This window comes from Argopecten irradians, chromosome 11, assembly GCF_041381155.1.
Source record: "Argopecten irradians isolate NY chromosome 11, Ai_NY, whole genome shotgun sequence".
In the NCBI taxonomy this organism is placed as follows: domain Eukaryota; kingdom Metazoa; phylum Mollusca; class Bivalvia; order Pectinida; family Pectinidae; genus Argopecten; species Argopecten irradians.
Window position 1 is genome coordinate 21185204 of NC_091144.1, and position 15256 is coordinate 21200459.

At 35.7% G+C, this 15256-nt stretch overlaps 1 protein-coding gene across 1 annotated transcript in view; it reads left to right on the top strand.

Annotated features, from left to right (window-relative positions):
• The window catches only part of LOC138334994 (G-protein coupled receptor 83-like), a 29578-nt gene extending 15605 nt beyond the window's left edge, over positions 1-13973 (top strand). The window contains exon 2 of the mRNA XM_069283885.1: positions 9559-13973. Within this exon, the coding sequence (XP_069139986.1) occupies positions 9757-11025 (1269 nt within the window). The 5' untranslated portion in view covers positions 9559-9756 and the 3' untranslated portion in view covers positions 11026-13973. The remainder of the gene's footprint in view (positions 1-9558) is intronic.
• Positions 13974-15256: the final 1283 nt, after the last annotated feature.

The window sequence follows — 15256 nt, forward strand, 5'->3', positions numbered from 1 at the left end:
AGTGATAGAAGGTCGAAGACTGAAAACAGTTACACAAGTGTCTATGTGTAACTAAAGTACATAACAGCGTGTCGATACGTCGATGAATTAGTATTATCGATTTGTCATTTATTTTAGATGAGAGTCGATGAGTAATGAAGAAGATTAGTAGTATCGTGGACTGCATCAGTTACACAAGGGAACCGTCGGGGTGTAAGAGAGGTAGATGAGGAGTGTTGATTGGGGGGAGGGATGCCATCCCATCTGATATATGTTTCCTGTATAGTGCGAGGTATAATTATTAACTTGGCTTTCTCGCTGAATCCCGGAAATGATAGATCAATGTTTTATGTTAGAAAACAGATTTGTCTCATCTAGGCGTACATTAATGATTGAAAGAACCGGAAGTTGACTAATGGATGTATGCGACACCTTGTCCTAAGAAAATAGATAGTTGTTAATCCGGCAAAACGTTTTAAAAACTCATTGCTCATGCGTGACTTTCTTGGCACATTAATATGGTCGAATTTCGTTCTTTTCCGCTCCGGAAAACGGTATAATTGTATTTTCTGGTCTATTACTGGCGCTTTATGATACTATCAATAACGAGAATGGAGGATTCTTCAATACATCATTATCCACACACTGATAAAGACAAGCTCTGTGCTGACAGGTATTTTAAACTGCTACATTAGGATATGTTGCTCAACTTCAATTCTGTAGGAATCCCATTGGAACTGTGCAGCTTTCTCCATTTACACTCTCATTATCAAGTAATTTGTAGCCGTAGAAAGGTGATAATGTCCCTCGAATTAATTCCCAAGTGTGTGTACTCTTAAATCTAAGCTGGATGTTTTTATTAAATGTTTGAAAATACCTAATAGTGTGTTGTGTCCCATCAACAGCTGTGATTATGCATGAACGTCCCTTTTAATGCGCGTGTTAAAATTAATGCGCGTCACTACGACTGGTGTGTCCGTTGTCATTATAAAGTGATTGGGTGGGGTGTGCTGTTCGGTGTCTTTGGTAATATAATACCACATTTCATAATATAGTGGGCGGCGAAACCCGGCGTTTCAGTTTACAGACTAGAAAAGAAATAGTAAATCCTTCACCGTACATTAAAGAATTTAAAACGAATTTAGACTGTATATTGCCCTAGACCAGCCAGTATTACACGTGAAGGTATGAGTATATTGCCCTAGACCAGCCAGTATTACACGTGTAGGTGTCTATTGCCCTAGACCTGCCAGTATTACACGTGCCAGTATTACACGTGAAGGTATGAGTATATTGCCCTAGACCAGCCAGTATTACACGTGTAGGTGTCTATTGCCCTAGACCTGCCAGTATTACACGTGTAGGTATGAGTATATTGCCCTAGACCAGCCAGTATTACACGTGTAGGTGTCTATTGCCCTAGACCAGCCAGTATTACACGTGTAGGAATGAGTATATTGCCATATACCAGTCAGTATTACACGTGTAAGCATGAGCATATTGCTCTAGACCAGCCAGTATTACACATGTAGGTATGGGTATATTGCCCAAGACCAGACAGTATTACACGTGTAGGTATTGGAGACCAGCCAGTATTACACGTGTAGGTATTAGAGACCAGCCAGTATTACACGTGTAGGTATTAGAGGTAGCCACAGCCGACATGAGTATATTGCCCTAGACCAGCCAGTATTACACGTGTAGGTATTAGAGGTAGCCACAGCCGACATGAGTATATTGCCCTAGACCAGCCAGTATTACACGTGTAGGTATAAGAGAAAACTATGTAAAAGCTGTGTGATAAGGATATAGTCTATCGTTTTCACGAGTTATATTAAATGACACCCCATTTCAAGATGTTTTGTTGATTTTCATACTTTTTCTAAAATTTTGAACTTCATTAGACATAAGAGATAGTAATAAAAAGGAACAAAGTCACGACTGCAGGAAAAACAAGCCTTATTAAAATCTAAAAATATATCTTTATAACTGTGCTATCATGCCTTTTTAATGTTAATTAGCGTTGGTTTGTAATGATAAAGAAATGGTCTGACATTTATGAGAAAGCTAAAAGGATATTGCATTTGAATTCGTGTGTGTTATTTTATAATTGCAATCTAAATGGATTACCTTTTTTATAAACATCCAATTCAATTGTCAAGCGACAATTTTTTTCAGGGATTGGTGCGCATTACAAAATGATATCTGTTGTCAATGGATTTTTGAAAAGGAACTGATTACAAGTCTAATGAATCAAATATGCACAGAACAAAATATCAGCCCCAGACATTGGGAATATTTACTTGCGATCTTCTTTATTGTAAATTTAACCTGAACTTGATCCTTTAAATTTCAGTTTTCTAATGGCAATACTAGATAATAATCCCAACAATAGTTTTTGTTCCTGCAAGGACAAAAAGATAATATTATATCATAGAACTATTAAATAAAGTAACCCCAGTAGTTTGAACTCGATATTCATTGATTAATGGTAAATATATTATAGAATTAGAATTGTGCCACTATTATAACGTACACAAAGAGCCAGATGTTCCTTAAGACAAAGCACTCCGATTTATAGATAATATCCATCAGACATTCCGTGGCCAATACCCTGTCCAGCTGTAACCTCGAAACAACCCACTGTGAGGAAGGCTCTAGGTTCTGTCCCCTGGCCGAGACACAAGTATGGAAAAGTCGTAGTTTCTGCTACTCTTTGTGCTTACCATACAGTGAGTAAGACGACTGATTCGCCTGTTGTCAGTATAATGTGACCGGGTTGGACATGTTGCTGGTGTCTTCGGCAGCATGCTTTAGTTTCAGGACGATGGCAAGAATTCCACTCTACAAGAAGACACGACAACGATTTTACCGTAGTCTCCCAAAACACACACCTCGCTATTCACACACGCTACACACCGCTTACATGAAAGGCCGTCCTTACAAGAACCTAGCTATTAATAGGACGTATCCAAACAAACAGACAAATCAAGTCTTGGTTTTGACGATAATAACCGAACAAAAGAGATATTGGAGGAAAAATCTGTAGAAAACAATCAATAGGAGGAAGTGTTCCATCTAATGTTAATATATTGATGCAACATGGATTGTGTCATATATGTTTTGTCATGACATTTGTTTAATGGAAAATTGCAAAAACATCGTTCTAATAAGTTCAGTTTAACATCCGTTACTGTGTTTATGATTTCATCATTATGGAGTAGAATATTTTTTCTTAAAACACAAGTGAGAAAACGCCATTAATTAATTTCTATAAATAAATGTATCTTATCTACAAATTGTTTCTTGCGGTTTGTCTTTCCAATGGGTTCACTTCTTTACCGACAATTAAAGATTTATAAATTCAATACCGTTATTACGATCGGATGATATCAAGGAAATCTATTTGTTTTGAAAACAATATATTCTCTGAAGATAGAGTTAGTTTAAATGATACCACTACTACCAAAAGTCTTATTAATTAGTCTACAAGATGTATGCATGCACTGCACTAGGCTTCGTTATAGCGATTTAAATAGCACACACTTGATAAAACTTTACAAGAACAATAAATCCATCCGGTATCCAAAGACACCCATTACAATTGTACGTGGTACTCGCTTCCATTTCAGCTTATAATCCGGGCGAAATGCTATCACAGCACAAATGATTTGTGGTTGTCTTGATGTTAAAAATATTTTCATTTAATTGCAAATTTGCTTTCAAAGCTCGTTTATCATGTGTTATGAGCGTGAATGAATGACATTCTGTACAAGCTTCGGCACCTCTAGTGTTCCAGGGACTTGTTACGTACACATCACGTGACACCTTTTGTCTATAAACCTGGAATGCATGAACTGATGAGAGGTGTCGAGTAATTGTTATCTTCTATATACAGATTTCCCTGAAGACAACCCCAAAAGTTAGTGATATTTAGTTTTATTTTAAATAAAAGTATATTGGAAATCATATGTATTATTCCAAATAACGTTTAGTGAATCGAAGTTTACACATTAAGTTCATTTTCACACATGTAGAACTGGAAAAGGTCAATAAAACTTGTTTTCGGATAATTGGGTTCATTAATGTTAAAATTCAGCTGTTTCCCAAATTCTCGTACATTATTTGATGAATTGCACTTCTCTTGCATGGATAGTGTTTGTTTTGGTCATTATCTATATATATAGTCTGCTTATCATAACTGATAAAGGGTTTCCGATAAATTACACAGACGAAATCGATATCCTCGTCTAAAGTAATTGATATAAAGGAGTAAAAACAATATGTAAAATGCATTTTAATTACATAATGAATATCGATTGTATTTTTGAAAACTCTGAAAAATTATCTCCACAGTCATTATGACAATTACTGAAAAACACCCTCCGCACTCTGCAAACAACATTAAGATATATATCTTGAAGGTGTGTAGGAAGTAACGAAGTAATCTTTGTTTAATGAAAAGAAGACAAGGATTTATATCTGGTGATAAAGAACTAATGATTGCTGAGACATCAGAATATTGAATCCTGATAAGAAAAAAAACAAGTGAAGAAATATTTGAACGCTATGAACTTTTAGGTATTGGTACTTTCCTTTTGTCTCATTAGCAAAATACCTAAAAGGGAAAGAAAAACAAAGTTCTTTTATGAAATAATATTTTGTTTTGTTTTACCGACATTACGTTTTATGAGAGAAAAAGGAGACAGTCTGTCGGAAGCTTGAGTTTGATGAACCCTACATAGAGATTTCATTGTTGCCTCAGGTGTCAATCTGTAAAGTATTGGAAGAATGTGCTGAGAAAGACATGAAATAATATCGACTTTGATTGTTAGTTTTTGTTTCATTAGTTATCAACATTTTTTCTTGAAAATTTCTTTGATCTTAAAACGACCTTGTGAGGTTAATGATCAATAGAAAAGGGAAAGACGAATTTATGAAAACTGTCTTTAAAAGACTGAAAGTAAATGACCTTTGGTATAGGACAAAGTATTCTCTAGGGTACCATGAGATCTATGTGTACCACTTGATAGTCAGTATACATTGTATATACATATGTGAAATAAAACGATCGCATTAAATTCAGCATGCACCGCACCAACAATACGATTGACTCTCTGAAATAGTTTGAAGAACATTACCAACAAATGATTTCTTTCGCAACTGTTCAGCCGATAATTTTTGTGGAGATAATATTTCCGCAGTTTTTCAGAACACAATTTTGGCCGCGATTATTTGAAGTCATAATCCCGAAATTTTCGCCCCATTAACATAGCCAGTTGCTCGGTACGTTTCATGTGAGAAATACTTAGCAAACGACGAATATGAAATCAATTCGTTAATGTCGATTTTATCGATTTAACACGATGGTTCGATTTCGTATATTTGTTATAATTTTATTAGCCAATGAAAAAACACAGCAATAATATAAATGAAAACAATTCTATAAATGACCACAATCACGGGTCGAAAGCCTAACATATATCAATCTGTGTGTTACAAATAGTGACATCCGCCAACACTTATGTTCGATCTAGAGATCATTGAGTCTTTTTGGCCATTTAAACATTTCCCCCGAGAGAAACTTGCCTGAATTACGATCTTGATGACGCGATAAGTAGCAATAATATTGTTACAATCCGATGGTGTCTTAGGGAATCAGCTTAACCTGATGAATCCTGACGCTGTATCTACAGATACCCTACAACCTGTTGGCCGCTGGACGACTCGTGAAAGGTCATCAGGCTTTTTCCGGACCGCAAGATTCGATCTGAGTAATGTAATATAGCCTGTAAATTACTCGGTAATCATTTCAACTATCACCGCGTCCGCTTGATCAAACCTGCCAGCGTACTGCTTCGCTTCAGACCGCTAACTCCCCTGGCCTTGTATGGTTTACATGGAAACGAGACTGTCATCAACCTACCACCTCAATGTTTATTTTCAGAGCACAATCGCAAAATATCAAATTAAATCAATATCGATCATCTAAGTTTGAACATAGCTTTAACGAATCTTAACAAAATCAGACAACTTTACTGATACAAACTTGTCCGACTTCTAAATTTGAATGTTTACCGAATACTCGCTGTCGACAAATCTTGTTTTTAGATTAGTCTACACTTTCCGGTTATCGCTTAGATTCGGGCTGTCACTTCATCTTATTCTGTATGGTATCGAATTCTTGCGTGTAGATTATCCGCCCCAGTTCGCACTTTTTCAAGACACGAGCTTGAATCCTGTTGATGTAACAATTCCAGGATAATGATGAGAACGTGAAAATCCACTTGGCATGCCTGTACCATAGTCCCTTCCCCATCCCATATTCCTGAAATGTTTTAGCAATCCATTTGCCGTTTTCATGTCATTTCCAACCCATTCCCTTCTACACTTTGTCTAAGATGACAAATAATTTCAGTCAGAGAGGTGGGTATTTAAAGCTCTAAATACGTAGCTTGAAGCTCAATAAAAGGACGCTGACATCCCCATGCAAACGTGATTTAATATCCCTAATCAACGTTCCTATCTAAGCAATATATACATTATGTCATGCAACCTGGGGTGTAAACATTACATAGATGCATTAAATGTATCATCTTAAGCTGGTAAGGTTTTGTTTCATCAAATAATTAGATCTTAAAGAAACTTGTGTAAATTTGCCAACAGCATAAATGTAAATTGCAAGGCCAACAAAATGAGATACAATTCCATGTGACATTAAATCTACACTATGTACTCCTTGTCCTTGATACGTTTGATGGAAAGACCCCGAAGCAGAAGTGTTTCGTTCATTCAGCGAAATGAAGAAAACAATTCAAAACGTATTTTGTAGAATTTATTAATTATAAATTAATGATAAAGATTTAATCAATCTCACCAACATTCATTATTCATTTGTTACTTATGAAAAGTATTTTCATAACACTACAATTGAAAAAATGGCAATGCCAAATTTATTAGTCTAAACATTACATTTGATTTACGAGACAAGACAAGGGAGAGGTTTATTTCGATAAATAAGGCTAAACATATAATAGGTTAAGCTGAAAGTAATTAAGTTTGGTTTGGGTGATCAGTTTAACGTCCCTCTGACAGCCAGGTCAATTAATGACGCTAGATTTAGATAGTGGAGCAAAGACAAAGTACCCGAAGAAAGACTGGAACTCGTGACCCAGATGTTGGGGAGGGGAGGGGGGATAGTAGTATTTTGTCTGAACATCTTAAAGTGAACAGCCGGGCAAGGATGAAATAGAAAAATAAATTCTCTCGTCAAAATCTGTCTGTGTACGAAGAAATTAATTTAAAGTATAGGAATCCTAAATCGTCCTCCCGGCTGACCATGTCCGTGGTTACATTTCCACGCAGCCTCGCTTTCAATGCTTTCAACTTTTCTTTACTTTAATGGTCAGAACTGGGAAACGTAAGCAGAACTTGACCGTCGTATTAATATGTGAGCACTTTTGGAAGGCCAATGAACGCATTTAGACTGGTTTTCTTTGTCCAACTATCCACTTTAACAATTCGGCCATCGTCGCTTCAGTTTGGTTAGAAAATAAAGAAGAAGAAAACCAAGCTATAAGTGTTACCATACAATTGTACGTATATAATAAAGTGTAGTAGTCAGGTGAATGTAGTAAGAAGTAATACTAACTTGATTGTATACCTGGGACTAAGGGTATTTGGACGAATCCTGATGCGGAACAATAAGCTTTCTAGGAAAGCATGTGGCGATAGGCATCCACGGTTGCTCTCATGGAATTTGTTATGCTAGGAAGGCATAAAACTGCATACATCTGTATACGACATGGATCAAAACAGTGTTGACCTCTGGATGCGGGTGAAAACAAACTAACTGACTGATTGCTTTTGTTTTATTTTGATAGCTATTATGTTCAAGATCAACAATTTTCATTACATATAACGTGTATCATCGGACTACTTTGGTAACAGTTTATGCTATTCCCTGAGTTATATCGAGCAACCCCATCTAATCGTGTTTACTAACCAAGAAAAAACTAACCAGTCGTTCAACGCATAAAGGAAGAACAAAACCTATCATCGTGATATTGTAATTTCTATAAGTCAAATGGCACCTCACGAGGGGTGAACATTCAATTCAACAACAAATGTGAGTTATGTATTTGTCTCTTAAATATTTTTAAAGAAATTGAACAAAATGAAAAAAAAATTAACATTAAGGTTATAAACTTTCATCATTGCCTTCAAACCAATGTTATAATGTAACATCCAGACATGTATCTATCTCAAACTTAAACATGAATCGATGATTCAACGTATTTATTCTATTGTTATTGTTCGGTTTTAAAATTTAATGCCATTTTCTCCATTTAAAATGTTGTACTTTAACTTCCTGTCGCAGTCACGTGATCGAAAGGAGTTTCTGATTGTAATAATAACTTTCGTCATGTGTTTCGACTAGAAACCAAAATGACAGCATTGGTTTTCATGTTTTAGTGGATAAATGGTGAAATCGAGAATGAAAAACTGCACTATAATATTCTTGGTAAGAAGTTCTTTTCTAAATACTTTCATTGTTCCAAAAAATATTTCTTCAATAGTTGAAATTGCATAATTATTCAGAGAATAAATTTTACGTCGGTTAAAAAGGCCGTCATCTAAAATGATGATTCCATCTTAACATTTACAGCCATCAAGTAATTTTATTTACACTGTCATACTGCTATATACTAGTAACCTAACAAAACCAAAATGAAGTCTATGAGAGTATAAATGACAACCAAAATGTATGACCATTATGACGTCACTAATGTTGACAAGGTAACCTGAACTGATCACCGTCAAAATGAGTGTCATCTTGTGGAGTATATTGTCGTTGATAACCAGTTTTCCAGATCTAACTTGAAAATTTCAATGCAAAGATCCCCTTCTCCGAAAAATTTAATTGTTGATAGTTGATGATATAAATAACCTTTTAATGGGATTGTTGATCTATGTAGATATCAAAGTTTTGCAGACAATCATTTCATAATGTGCTAGACGATTGTCTACAAAACTCTATATAGATTTTGTAGACCAAATATCTCACGAACAATAGTTTAAACTTACATCCTTTCATTTATCTTTCTCGACATAATGCGTTGCCTTGGTTTTGCTAAAGGGGCATCCAGTACGGTGTACCACGTCATCAGTGGTCATTGCATACATTTCTCAATAATTTAATAAACTCGGTAAAAAGAAACTGACAGGATAACTTTTTATAGAATCAACCGTGTAGTCGGAATAATTAGTCTCTGGAGACATTTTAGTTGCCAAACATTAAGCTGTCCACTGTTCCCAGATCACCGTCTGTCAGTCCGATTCACCCTCGTTTGAACCATTCAGACAAATGTGACATCGGCTGAAGGTTTTCAAACACAATTAACTATCGATATGATGATCAGATCAGAATACGTCAATCAGGCGTGTGTCTGTGTCTGCCTTTTTGTAATATTACCTAGTGTTTGATCATATAAAAATGTCGGTTAATATTGATTCCTGTCGTTTGTCATAAGAACTGCATATATACATGGTTAACTATTTCCTCTTTTGTATTTCCAGGAACATTCTTCAGTGTGGTGATCGTATGAGTTATGCAGGACTACTTATCAAAACAATTGCACTGCGAGGACAATCAGTTTGGTGTCAGGATTTCAAAAAGATGACGATACGATAAAAACCTTTCGTTTGGTTTTGATCAACAATTGGTTGATTATATATCGAATTTCTGAAAATCAATAAACATATTAAAAATCAACCATGTTGGAACATCATTTACCATCTCTTCATCGGTTCATGCAGATGTTCAAGAACCGAACTACGGAGTTCGATTTTGCTAACACGACGGCTACGCCATGGGTACAACAACAAACTGATCATGTGTTTGGGAAACTCGTTATGGCGTTTGCGTATGGTATTCTTATCATCATTTCGTTTTTTGGAAATAGTATTGTTTGTTACGTGATTTTGAGAAATCGACGGATGTATACGGTGACAAACTTTTTTATCGCTAACATGGCTATGTCAGATTTACTTTTAACACTTTTCAATGTTCCATTCAACATTGCCAAGCATCTATTAGACGATTGGCCCTTCGGTGATGTTCTTTGTCATTTTGTGAATTTCTCACTTATGGTGTCCGTGTACGTGTCGACCTTTACTTTAACCGCCATTGCCCTTGACCGACAGAACGTTTTGCTGAAACCTCTACGGCCGCGAATGACCAAACAGATGGGCTTGGTAGTTCTTGTAATCATTTGGTTGATCGCCATTTTCTTTTCCTTACCATATGGTATTTTCAATAAAGTTCAAAGCACGAGTATGATGGTGAAGAGAGTGGACCGGTGTAGCCCTCACTTCCCTGAACCACAGGAAGCTTTCGCCAAATATCTTACCCTGATAACCGTTGTACTGCAGTATATAATACCACTAAGCATAATAGCTGTGGCATACGGCCGAATTGTAATGCGTTTATGGAAACGCGTGCAGCTCGGAGCCGTCACGCGAACGCAACAGATGTCTCAGGCAAGAGCAAAGCGCAAAAGCATCAAACTTCTCGTGACTGTTGTGATTGTGTTTGCACTGTGTTGGATGCCTTTGAACTTGTATCATATCTTGACAAAGTTCCACCCGGATACTCGGACGTTTACATACGATAGTACAACGTTTTTCGTATTTCATTGGATTGCAATCAGTAGTACGTGTTATAACCCATTCGTGTACTGCTGGCTAAACGAGAGCTTCCGAGCGGAAGTCAAGTCATGCTTCAGCTGCTGCAAGAGATCGAGACGTGTACATCCGGGCATTGATGTGGATGGGATGCTCATCCGCCATGATGTATTTCGACGTTCGAAGACCATCACCAGTGTTATTCGGTCGAGTGCTACCTTCAGTTCCATTCGGATTACTTCTAATACCAGTGTACATAGAGACTCCTACCCATTCTGTGTCAGGGATCAAACGCCTTTAGTCAATTCACAAAACTTCGTCTCCACAGAATTCTCTAACGTAATGTTTGAAAACAATTAGGTGTCGTTATTCTGTATAACCGGTCAAAGTCGTCTTTTATATTTTGGATTTCATTACCAGCGAGACAGTGAGGTCGATATCAGTTCTGACAAAGGAAAGTCTTTGCGAAAATATTCGAAATAGACAGAATATATCGCGGTCAACTAAGGAAGCGTTCAGTAAACGTGTCTGAGAAAATGTTATGTTTGGGACTTTGCCAGTGAAGTAAGATCGAAGACATAGAGTAAAGCCTAAAAAGTTAAATCTGGGACAAAAGAGTGTTATCTTTTACATCGACGATAAAGCAGTAGGTAAAATGATTTCACTATTAATCATGAAGTAGATTTGGATGGCGATTCTGGATCCACAAAGACCACCAAAAAGTAATCATCTCTTCATCCTTTAAGGTTCAAAGGTTCAACGTAGCTATTTTTGTCAGTTGTCGACATCGATCATGAAATTCAAATAACATGCTGTGGAATATTGGATAACGGACATTCAAAGATCCAAGGTAGAAAGTGTGCACCCGAAAGGATCTCAGATGTCATGATTTCAGTACCGATTTGTTTTAAAGATTGGTAAATTTTGAACATAACATGATCAGATTCATAAACCAGACACTAAAACTGGTAAACCTATACTAATATAGGTCAATGGATAAAAAGTAGTACCGGAACTGATTTGACGCTTCCGATGATAAGGATTAGACACGACCACAATTTGTTCCGGATCCTTAATAATATGCGTTGACGCACTTTGTTTACAGTTTTAATTGACACGAACATGGATAGTCGTGACGAAAGAGCTGAGAAATGAATGAACATTTGCTCACAATTAATTATTCCCAAATTTAAAATTCAAATGATGTGGCGATGACATTGAGTATTTTAAAGATGAATATTTTATTGTATGATGGTGCCCTTCAGTAACGGTTGCTACATTTCAACTCGAATTTATTGTGTTGTTGACCCCGTTGTAATTTGACCTTTCGTTGCCCACATGATCCAGTTACGCACAATAACTACCAGTGGAATCATTTATATGGAATTTGCTCCTATTTAAGGAAATCATTTGATGTGTTGACTTTTTGTTATCAAACTTGATACAATCTAATTCATTTCTTTTGCATGTTGTTTTCCATACGACTGAAATGTGACGTCACAATGATAAATTACAGACGTTGTTAGTCAATTAACTAAAAGAATTTATTCTCAAATTATAAGAAATATTTAATTTTCTCCTGCATATGCATAAAAGTGTATAGATTGGTGTAAGAACATACAGCTAAGTACGCTGCGTTTTACGTTAACGCGCATCAAATGTATTCAAGGTGAAATATATAGACTATTTAGACCACCCAAAAGACTAGCGAGAAGTTGTTTCTATTGTAAAGGTTTCTTTATACACAGGTCACATTGTATCGTCATTTGTGACCTTACAAAGTGGTCTTATTATGCAGGTGATGTAGTTTTTATACAGTGGTACACAGGTCGATTTCACTGCACCTAAAACATGAAAAGAAATATTGAACCTTTTGACATATACGTTGATATTGAGTTAATTTTTCACTTTTGAAATAAAAATTGATGATTGTTATTATTAAAGTGACCAAGCTACTTTAAAACAACTGAACTATTTGTTTGTTTGTTTAATTAACAACTATGGTCATGTAAGGACGGCCTCCCATGTATGCGGTATATTTCGTGTATGTTGTGCGAGATGCGTGTTTTGGGAGCCTTCGGTATATTCATGTTGTGTCTTCTTGTATAGTGGAACTTTTGCCAACCAAGAACCAAACAACATAACCTGAACTAAAATGACCATTTGATCCTAAAATAAATCCAATGATGCCTTAAATCCTTAAATTATCGTCTTGTCGTTTACCAGGCGGGAACTACATGTAATAAGCTTCCTTGCGTTTGTATAGAAATATCACTTACAAAAAACTGATATATTTTCTTAACGCTGTATACCTGTACTTCTTCAAGACAATACGTTTGGGTTTTTCAATATAAAAAATCCCATTATTCCATGGCAAATATTACTCAACTCTTTTGATGAAAGAAAATGGTAAACGTCTGAATAACCATTTTAAAGTATTAAATCTAATAAGGCTTTGTAGGCGAATTTGCATCGTTTCGAAGCGGTAGTATATATATACGCAACATAAATTATCAAACGGAAATAAGACCAGCACGATGTTTAAAATGCTTTTCATTTTCACCAACATTAGTGATTATTATAAAGTACATAAATAGATTCTCTATATTACCATATCATGGAACATCTACAAAGCGTGTACTAATTAAGAGGAGGTATTATGTTTTATTTTCCTTTGGATAGGATGTGAACCTTAAAAATATCAAATCGTGTAATTCCGTAATTGATAACTTTTACAAAGTCTCTCAACAACAAACCTACTCACTGTAGCTTTCTGTAGTATAATTCTAATCGTGTAAAAGATTTAGATTTGCAAGTATCATTTCCAAAAATAATTTAGAATATCTCCTATGGTTAAAAGCGATATTTTACACACGTTGTATCTTCATTCGGAGTTTAAAACTCCGTGCAGTATCGAAGCTTAGCGACTTTTAATAACAAATTGTAGTTTTATTCTTGCAGCAACACGGAAATAAAACATCATTCAATGTATTTGAATCTATGTATTTCTTAAAATAAAAGAAACATTTCTATTGGATAAAAGAGCGTTTTTCTTGTCTTTAATTTTAGCTTTAAAATGCAATGCTCTTTCATAATTAACATTGAATAGGTAACTGATAAAACATTTGTTTCCTCCACTCTATGCTTATTTGTCGTCATAATTATTCTTTATAGACTTTTGATCATGACTTCCATCCGTGATAAAACGGTTTTCCAGAAAACACACGTATATACCACAGTCTCCTAAAACACACACCCCCACTTCACACAATCAGGACACCACATCCACGGGAGGCCGTCCTGAAATGACCCTGGCTGTTTACAGGACTTAGAAAATTGTTTGTTTGATTAATTAACGTCCTATTAACAGCTATGGTCATGTAAGGACGGCCTCCCATATATGCGGTATGTCGCGTGTATGTTGTTCTGAGTGCGTGTTTTGGGAGACTGCGGTATATGTATGTTGTGTCTTCTTGTATAGTGGAACTGTTGCCTTTTTATAGTGTCATATCACTGAAGCATACCGCTACAGTTTGAGACCATATCCTAGAACCTTTGATATATAGCGTTTGTGAATGTATCCGTAAACATGTAGAAAAACATTTATAAAAACAAAATTGTTTAGAATATTGGCTTCAATCAAAAGCATGAAACCATGCTTGTACATGCATTTTTATTAAAAGTGAATATAAAAAAACAAATATGTATTCCTTATTCCTTATAGTACCTTTATATTGTTCTCTTCAAGAGAAAAGGTAATTTTGGGTGAAAAAAACCCCAACACATTTACTCTTTAACAAGTCAACGTCGTTATTATGCTGTCGACAAAGGTGTACTGATAAAATCCAATCTGGCTTGTAATAAGAATTGTCATTGCTTAAAAATTATTTTACCGACGCATAACGTAAAAATTGATGTCGTTTTTCACTGAAAAAAACGGCACAAGCTTGTGTTATATCTTCTTAAAGTTGTATGGTCTCTGCTGTATCTATGGTATAGACAATGTATTTTAAGTGTTCTAATATTTTTCTCCATCCCTCAAGATTTAAACTTTCTATATTTACCAGCTTTTGTAAGGTTCGTATGTGCAAATACATTAAAGCTGTATTTCTAAGATCTTGTAATTTTCACCATCACAAACTCATAAAACATACAATGTGTGAATATGGATGTTTTTTATGATGGTTCAGATCCATAAAAGCACCAATATGCCATTGACATAGTAGTAAATGTCGAATGAAATATCACACGTGTTGAAAGAACCGCCACAGACAACGCCATGCCAAACCGACCGCGTGTTGCATCATGTGACAGACATCGGCGTTACCTGTATAGATTGAAACCTTCCGAGTCTTATCACGTGGCCAACATCGGCAATACCCGTACAGATTGGAACAGTTGGGAGACTTCCGAGCTATTTTAAACGTGTAAACGTTAAAAACACCTATTCAAGCTCATCCTAAACTCATCGTCGTTCGGTGTATGTCACCATATTTTTGATATCGATATAAATCCTCATCATTACATCTCATTAAAAAACTATAGTTATTCCATTTTCAGTACACTTCATTCATTTTATCCGCAGTTTTGT